Genomic DNA, 9,665 nt, shown 5'->3' with positions numbered 1-9,665 from the left:
TAAATAAATTTTGATTGTAAAGCGATATGATTCGCTGTAATATGGTGACGTATGCAGTTATAAGAAAATCTGTAAATAAATAATATTTAATCACCAAGGGTTGCCCAGTACCTACCTAATTATACTTTTCAATCAACGAAACACCAGGTAGGATATGATTTTGATTTTTACTCGAATTTAATGCGTACTTTAACAAAAAATATTTATCATCCCATTTGACAATCCTACAGAACAATTTCACAGCTACTTAACCCGTCAACCGCGACCCATTTTGGCACGCACCACATTTTTCCCACCACAAAAGTTCCCAGTGGGAACTGTCAGATTCCCATGTGAAACATCAACGTATTTGTGGGTAAAAGGTCCGTTGAAAGTGTGGGAATTAAAATGGCGTGTGGCTATTGATACGTTTTAAAGGTTTTCTGTTATTTATGGATGACTGTGGTTTTAACAATGTTTTGCGTACCAATTGTGATTTATTTTTGAAAGGTTTTTTTGTAAACCATTGTAATGGAAAAATAAATATAAAGTACTAGCCGTTTTCCCGCGGTTTCACCCGCGTCCCGTGGGAGCTACCCGCACCGGGATAAAATATAGCCTATGTTACTCGCAAATAATATAGCTTTCTAATGGTGAAATAATATTTAAAATCGGTCCATTACTTTTTGAGTTTATCCATTACAACCAAACAAACAAACAAACAAAGTTTTCTTTTTTATAATATTAGTATAGATTATAAAATATGTAGAAAAAAGAAAAACCAATTAGAAAGAAAAAGTATTGTAAGTATTACCTATACGAGTTGTTTTAGCAACAGAGCTTGTAACAGATATTTTTAGCTTATTGTCATCGTCATTGTTTGTTACCTATACTAGGTATAAAAATACTGGCCTATTACTTGTTAGTATCAAGGTTACAACCACCCATTAATCAATCACAATTATCAAGAATTAAATCAATGACACTCAAAAATGTGAATAATAATCATGATGACTGATTTCTTTGTCATAGCAACGATGTAAATGATTTTATTTATTTAATAGCATTTGTCACCGAATTAAAATACAAAATATATGCCTACTGCCGGCTTCCAATCTAACCGAATGCAGCTGAGTACCAGTGTTTTACAAGGAGCGACTGCCTATCTGACCTCCTCAACCCAGTTACCTGGGTAAAACAAGACCCCATCGTTAGACTGGTTGTTAGACTTACCCGGCTTCTGACTACCCGTAACGACTGCCAAAGATGTTCAAATGACAGCCGGTACCTACAGGTTATCGTGCCCTCCGAAATACGGTCTTGATATCTTTATTATGGTATGCATAAAAAAAGTTGACAGTTAACCCTACGGATGCAGCAGGTAGTGCCACGCGTCACGGTATGACCCTTGGTTCCCATCCCAATTTATTTCCTATGGGAACCGAAAAAGGCATGTGAACCAAAATTAAGTATTGTTGTTTATGAATGACAAGTAGTTGACCTGAGAAACGTTGATGCTTAGGAATAGCTGAAAATTGTTTTCATATTAATGATTGTCTTTTGATAAAATCTAACTGATTTATATGAAATGATTTGACTCATGTAATTGTGTTCATCCTGTTGGCAAATCCTAAATAAATAAACTTCCTCATAAAAAACCCAAACAATAATTTTGTGTTTTTGCTATTTGAACATTTTTGGCAGGATAGTCAGAAGCTAGAAAATCTGTCGACCGATGACTAGCCTAACTAAACGGTATGAAGTTACAACGGTAACTAGTTTAAGTAAATCACATAGGCAATCATTCCATGTAAAGCTGCATCCAGAATTATTATTAAAAGAAGCTGAGCCCAAGATAGCTGGCAAAAGTGCATTTTTAAGTGGTATCGCCAATAGACAGTTTAATAACTTCGGTATAATTTCACACACATAATAATTAACCCTATGCATGCGACAAGTATCGCCACGCGCCACCGTGTTACCCTAAGTGGTACGTTCCCACCCCGTTTTATTTCCTGTGAGAAGCGAAACCTTCTCGTGTGAACTATTAACGAATTTTATAAAAGGTTACCCAGAGGTTTCTTATGTGATACGATATAGTTATTTTATAAAAAGTTTATTTTATGTTAGTAAAGTTCAAGGTTATAAAGGTCGCCGGAAGACGCTGGATGCAGGTCGCCTCCAACAGGTATCTGTGGTGATCTATGGGGGAGGCCTATGTTCAGCAGTGGACGTCCTTTGGCTGAGATGATGATGATGATGATGATGAAAGTTCAAGACAGTGGGTTTTTTTCAGGTAAGTTTATTATGGCTGATAACCAGTTTTACCTAGGGATATTGGATTGCCCGGATAACTAGTTTGAGGAGAACAGTTATGCTGCATCCTATTATACTGAAACCTGAAGTTAAAAGGCTAGGCAGATGATGATGTTTATTTTTAACTTTTAAGATTAATAAGTTCGGTATAATTTCACACATAATTAACCCTATGCATACGACAAGTATAGCCACGCGCCACCATTACCCTACGTGGTACGTTCCCACCCCAATTTATTTCACGTGAGAAGCGAAAGCGTCGCGTGTGAACTATTAACGAATTTTATGAGAAAGATAGCTTGAGGTTTTTCAGTGTACCTAGTATCAAATGATTTAATGCATTAAAACTTACAATACGATACAGTTAATTTGGAAAGTGTTTTTTTTTTGTTAGTTAAGTTTTTGGTGCTTTTAATAATTCACACTGTCTACCATATATTTATTTCAATGGTTTAATATATTTTTGATGAACAACTTTAAATAAATGTTTTTTTTCCTAAAATGCAGCCGGTTCTATGTTTTCAAGGATACGGCTTATCTGTTGTGTATTTGTATATAAACTCTTTTGCAAAAAAAGCGGGCACCTATGCGAAATCTTAGTTTTAAGGACTTTATGTGTATTTCAAAGGGTTTTAATGATTGTAGTATGTTTCTAGCATCAAAAGGGTTAGCCAAGAATGCGTAAGAGTCTATTCTAAATTTGAATATTCTACAATTGCTAATAAATTGGTTAAACCTTGTTTTGGGCTAATTGCTAGCAGAATGTTCATAGGTGTTTTGAAAAGTTTTTGAAGTGATTTTCAGAAAAAATAAAATGCAGTTTTAATTAATGATTAATGTACCTTTTTGTTAGATCAAAACGTTTTTGAAAAGCTATGCGTATTTGTTAAAATTTTCACCTGCTCTAAATGGTCTGATAGGAGAGGAGTTGTGATCGGCACTGCTTACTTTAAATTGGTTTTGTCGCAGCCCAATGTACTGATACTCCTCTAAATAGTGTTTAATTATGAAAAAGCGATATTTTAAAACACATGGGTACAATATCTAAACAATAGAACGCTTCACACCAAAATACCGAAACTCTTAACATTGCCATCAATCATCCGTATAGACCATTTAGAGCAGGTGAAAATTTTAACAAATACGCATAGCTTTTCAAAAATGTTGTGATCTAACAAAAAAGTGCATTAATCATTAATTAAAACTGCATTTTATTTTTTCTGAAAATCACTTCAAATCTTTTCAAAACACCTATGAACATTCTGCCAGTAATTAGCCCAAAACAAGGTTTAATCAATTTATTAGCAATTGTAGAATATTCAAATTTAGAATAGACTCTTACGCATTCTTGGCTAACCCTTTTGATGCTAGAAACATACTACAATCATTAAAACCCCTTGAAATACACATAAAGTCCTTAAAACTAAGATTTCGCATAGGTGCCCGTTTTTTTTGCAAAAGAGTGTAGTAGAGACATTACTAAAATTGATATATTTTAATGTACATTAAATTATGTAAAGCGAATTCAACGGAATTAAACTGAATCTCACCACAATATAGTTACGCACGTGCCCACAACCCTTAGTTCCCACCCTAAGATATTTCCTATGGGAACTTTCAAAAGTACGTGTGAATGAGAACTTTAAACGGATTTTATAGAAAAAAAGTTCGTTAAAGTTTACTGTGAGAATTTGGATGAAAGACGAAAGTGGGACTAGTCGTTAATTTTTTCTTTGAGGATTTGTATTTTGAGTTATCATCAAATTGTAATTTTGTCAAAATTAAATATCTTTTGTCAAGATGTTTTGCATGTTTATGTGTGTATAAGCTAATTTGCATGTCATTATAATATTATGACTGAATATCGAACACACTGAAATTTTGTAACACCTTAGGAACCTACTGTATTCATGTTCAAATAAATACTTTGACTTTGAAAGATACCAATTTAGCAAGCAAAATTACAATTATTTCTTTATCATGACTTCATAAACATTTAATTTATCGATTCGTAATGGGCTCATATTATTTTATCAGTATCAATTACCCTTTATAAGTACTCAAGATAAGAAATATTGAATTAAATAAGAGCCCAACCCACAAATGGCACGTGCCTACTAATATTCCCATGAAGAACTTTCCGATGGGAATCTACTTAAACATCGTGGGAACAAAATTAAGAAAAAAAATGAGTTTGTAGAAACTGGTGTAAATTAAAGAAGGGTGAAGACATTAATTGCCTACCTGCTTTTAATAGTTATTTTTTTTTGTATCTTGAACCTTTAAACATGCCTTTTTTAATGAGATCATTAACTGTACAGCAAAATAATTTAAGTGTCGTTTGTAAGACCTTCTAATGAACATGCTTCTTTTTAACTAACAAAAATAATGTACTTGAAAATACGACCCAACAAACCACATAGTAAATTATAGCAAAAATAATTTTAAAACTTACCTAAACAATTATAAAAGTGCCACAGTCGTTGTAAAAAGTAATGAAAATTACTTTATAACAGCTACTTAAGCAAATAACCTAGCATTCTCATGGTAATAGTTACCCTATGGTTTCCCATACCCCTTAAAGTATCAAAAAAAACTGTCACGAAAGCTTGGGCACGCGACAATATTGTTCTTGTAAGGTAAGGCCATAGAATACGCGGGAATAAAGCTTACAGTAGGATTTCTGAAGTTTTTTTTTTATTTATTTATTTACACCACCAATCTATGATTTTGAATCTCATATTAAATAATTTTAGGTATATATATATTTTATATAAATCTTTGTAAATAAATAGTTGTCATCTATTGAAAGTGATTTTATTTCTACTATGATTAGGTATACCTATTTGTAGTGATAGAGCGACATTCACGCAACAATCCTTAGATTGTTTATTGATCAAAACGTAGAAAAAATATACCAAAACTTAGTAAAAACTAAATTCAACAGTAAAAATTATACATAACTTTAAAAAATGTCCCCACAAAAAAATATTTGCAAATAATCACGAAATCTTACTACAATATTTATATATCGCTCATTTCGTGGCCTGAATAACGATCCCTTAAAACCGTCCCACGCTATCCGTCCTATTAGTGGAGTTCGCAAGGGAACCACAGGCCATGGGAACAGGAAGGTTGCATTTCAACCAAAAAACTTAATTGGGTCCTGGGAAAATATTTTTAGGATAATGAAAACAGGTTAAGAAATTCCTAGTGATAATCAAATTAGAAATGGTTCAATGTAATTTAAGAAAAAAACTGAGGTAAAACTTTAAAAAAGTTCATTTAGATGATTAAAATATTTTATTTAATATACTTTTATTCCCTATTTTATTATTTTATTATATTAATATATTTTATTATAAATGTACTTTTCTTCCCACTCTTATCATCATGTAAAATGAAAATTATTTCATAATTAATTTTTCATATGACATTTATTATTTACGGTCATAATATGCAGGTATAACCTTAAATTAAATAAAAATAAATAAGTTATAAAAATATGTAAATTACAACTAAGTTCAACATATTTAATTTATACCCAGATTTTAAAAAAATGAACCAACCTCATAACCCCATAATAATCATAAGTGATATTACAATATCGACGATAATAATGATCCCCTTGAGACCCCAAATTACTATGATTAGACCCCATGACGTATGTATTTACATAGCAAAGTAACAACATTGTCGGACCGGGCACGCGACACGACCTTAATTATACTCGTGCTTCGTTCTCGAGATTAGTAACCTGAAATAATAAACTTATTACTTATTCACATCTGTAGTATCACCCAGGATTCACCACATGCACTGAATGTTGAGAGGTAAAAGATTTTTTTTTTTTTTTTTTTGTTTGCGAGGTGTTTTTGATCTAATACTCCGCTTGTCATTCACGTTACAGTGCTTCACCACTGCACACGTCTTATTTCGTCCGTACGAAGTATTAAGTGTTTATATAGTGTTTCTTTGTAACAAAATGCCGAAGAGGTCGCGTGATATCGATGTGGACGAATTAAGCAAGAAGCTGCGTAAGCTGGAAAGGAAATTAAAACGTGTCAAACGTCACCGTTATTCAACGTCGCCGTCATCCCGAGAGGACCCCACGCTATCGGCGCATAGCTATGAAGGTATGTTATTTGTTATTGTTTCAAATTACAGGCGCGACTTAAATAAATCTCTTGGCCGTACGTGAACAAAGGTTCGTTGAATTCATAGGAATTTGACACATACCTACCCACATTTTATTTGTTTTAACTCGAACAGTACAAAGGGCTGTTTATATCGTTATTATTTATGGTGCGTTCAATTCATTGGAATTGCAACATCTGCCATTCAGCTAAGGAAAGACGTTCAATTCACTGGAATTGCAACCTTTCTAATTGACTTGCAGCAGCGGAAAACTCAATGGACATCTTCTCGGACGATGACTGCAACGTGACAAGACCTAGACTGGCATCAGTTGTACGTGACGTCGCGTCAGATAAAACAAAGGAGTCGCGGGCGCCGCTGCCTGCGCCATTGCTCGCGCCGCCCCCTGTGTCATCCCGCGCGCCGTCCCCTGCGCCGCAAGTACGTGAGCCTTCGCCGCCACCTTTGCCACAAGCCACTGAGTCTTGCCCAGTCGTTGAGCCCAGTGCCATTGCTGCTACCACCAACGATCAAAATAACGATGATGATGACCTGATAGACATACTCGGTGATGATCCCACCCAAATCACCGAGTATGGCAAAGACATTCACACCGGCCTAGCTAACCGCCTAAACTACTTAATTGTTAATGGGCTAGACAACGACGTGCGGAAGGAATTGGGGAAAAAACACTTGATACCAGCCAATTGCCCTAGAATAATTCCACCAATTCTCAATGCAGAAATAAAGGCTGCTTTACCCGAAGTAAGCGTGAAACGCGACAAAGGAATCGAAAACAGGCAAAAGCAACTGGGTACTGCTTTGGCCTGTTTAAGCAACATCATTTCAACGAAAATGCAGGAAAAAGACAAAGACTCTGCCCTCTTAAAACAATTAATGGATGCGGCAAAACTGATGTGTGACACATTACACTCGGATTCAGTCAAAAGGCGGTACTTTGCCTTATCGTCGTTAAAAAAAGACGTTAATGAGCATTTGGCGCCCACAAAGATAGACAAATATCTTTTCGGGGAAACCCTAGCGGACACATTGAAGGCTGCCAAAGCTGTGACGAAATCTGGGGCCGATATAAAAGTCACCTATGATAAAAATAGGAACCACAGCCTACCAGCCAACACATACCAACCACAGCCATCAACTTCGCGTGGTTTAAACTGGAAGGCTCCCGCTTCGACTCGCAGGCAGTCGGGGCCGCAGAGGAGCCGCCAGCCTTACCCGTCTGCTGGAACGAGGGCGCCACCGCCGCCGACGAGCCGGCCACCGCCGCCGCCGTCAGCTCGTCGAGGACATCGCGCAATCAGCCGCGGTCGATCCGCCGCCGGTAAATCAGGTACAATATGCTGGTCGTTTATCGTCATTTGTAAGACAATGGTCCCTCCTCACGAAAGACAACACTATTCTATCATGGATTGAAGGTTATAGAATACAATTTTCTAAACCAGTCACACAGGAAAATGTACCTCCTGTCCCTGTTTTAACACTAACTGAGATAAACGATTTTTACAAAATTATCGACAGTCTTATAGAAATTGGAGCTGTATCCGAATGCACTCCGTGCGCCAACCAATTCATATCCAGTATCTTTCTTGTACCTAAACCGAATGGCAAGAAAAGGTTTATACTGAATCTAAAAAATCTTAATAAATATATACAAACTGATCATTTTAAGCTGGAGGATTTACGCACAGCAGTAAAATTAATCACAAAAAAATGTTTTATGGCAACCTGTGATCTCAAAGATGCATATCGCTGTCCCCAACGAATAATATCGTAACCAAAAACTTAAAATTTTACAGGAAAAATAAAAAACCGTTTTTTGCTTATAAATTCTTAACAGATTTACATAGCAACATCGTTGGTATATCAAAAACTTTCTTTTTTTTTCTTAAATATTTATTTGTCATATAAATAAATATTGGATTTATTCTCATTAATTTTTAGCTAAAAATGTATATTACCAGAAATGTAACAAAATTTTGAACCATAATGCACAATACGATTTTATTCATGTAAATTGTTGACAATGACCTACACACGGCAATAGTCCACTGCGATTGTCTTGATTGTAAAGTAGCGATGTTCATTATAATGGTAACTTATTATTGCCATAGTATTCACTGCTCAAAACAATCTATTGTGGTAACAGTAAACGCGAATAATATGATAGCATACTTTACCGAAATCAGTTTTATTTTTTCTACTTGAATAAGTTTGTAATAACGGTTTACTGAAATATCTAGAGTAAATATTTAGAGTAGAATACTATGGGTAAATTCATTACAAAATGTCTAACTCAAAAAGTAATAGCACGAATCACGTGAAAAAAATTCACAGGGTGTAATCGCACCTCTAGAACAATAATTCCCCATAAAAGCACTTCTATCGTAACAATCGACTACGATATTATTCGGTGGGGACAGCGATATTTTTTATTAAAAATCCATCCAGATTCCAGAAAATATCTCCGTTTTCAATTTGACAATAAGTTATTTGAATTCAATGTCTTGCCATTTGGTTTAAACACAGCGCCATACGTTTTCACAAAATTAATGAAACCCGTCGTTAGATTACTCAGATTGGCTGGCTATATATCTACTGTATATCTTGATGACCTATTTTTAATGGGATATTCGTATAACGATTGCTTAAACAATATTAATATTTCAACTAAGTTACTAACATCCTTAGGATTCATCATCAACTATGAAAAGAGTTGTCTACAACCTTCTATGAGATGTAAATTTTTGGGTTTTATCCTTGATTCCCAAAATTTTTTAACTATTTTACCCGATCAGAAGAAAGAACGCCTAATTAACGAGATTACCATGTTTATGAAATTAAAGCGTATCAAAATTAAAGATTTTGCTAAATTAGTCGGTTTGTTAATTTCTGTTTGTCCAGCCGTAGAATACGGTTGGCTTTATACCAAAGAATTAGAACGTTGTAAGTATCTTAATTTACGCGGTCACGGATTACAATCGTTACATGAGTATCCCCGGTCACTTGCACGATGACCTGAGATGGTGGCTACAAGCCTTAGTAAAGCCCGAGAACCGTATCAAAGATGATACTTACTCGCTAGAAATATTCTCTGATGCCTCAACTACGGGGTGGGGAGCAGCGTGTGGCTCAGAGACGGCGTGTGGTCGTTGGTCGTTGTCAGAACAAAAACAACATATTAATTACTTGGAACTTTTGGCCGCCTTTTTCGC

General features: G+C 35.2%; 1 protein-coding gene across 1 annotated transcript; it reads left to right on the top strand.

Moving 5' to 3' along the window:
* The first annotated feature begins 6,187 nt into the window (after positions 1-6,187).
* LOC110383737 (uncharacterized) lies at positions 6,188-8,181 on the top strand. The gene is made up of 2 exons (XM_049840494.2): positions 6,188-6,431; positions 6,695-8,181. The coding sequence occupies exons 1-2, from the start codon at positions 6,281-6,283 to the stop codon at positions 7,864-7,866; spliced, it is 1,323 nt and encodes a 440-aa protein (XP_049696451.2). The 5' UTR covers positions 6,188-6,280; the 3' UTR covers positions 7,867-8,181.
* Positions 8,182-9,665: the final 1,484 nt, after the last annotated feature.

The sequence above is a fragment of the Helicoverpa armigera genome, chromosome 19 (genome assembly GCF_030705265.1).
Source record: "Helicoverpa armigera isolate CAAS_96S chromosome 19, ASM3070526v1, whole genome shotgun sequence".
NCBI lineage: Eukaryota > Metazoa > Arthropoda > Insecta > Lepidoptera > Noctuidae > Helicoverpa > Helicoverpa armigera.
The sequence above is the reverse complement of the archived record's forward strand: the minus strand, read 5'-3'. Positions and strand labels throughout refer to the sequence as shown.

Excerpts from the sequence above, each read along its gene's own strand:
- LOC110383737 (XM_049840494.2), top strand. The coding sequence starts at position 6,281 with ATGCCGAAGAGGTCGCGTGATATCGATGTGGACGAATTAAGCAAGAAG. Across the intron at positions 6,432-6,694 it reads ATCGGCGCATAGCTATGAAG|CAGCGGAAAACTCAATGGAC; the intron begins GTATGTTATTTG and ends ATTGACTTGCAG.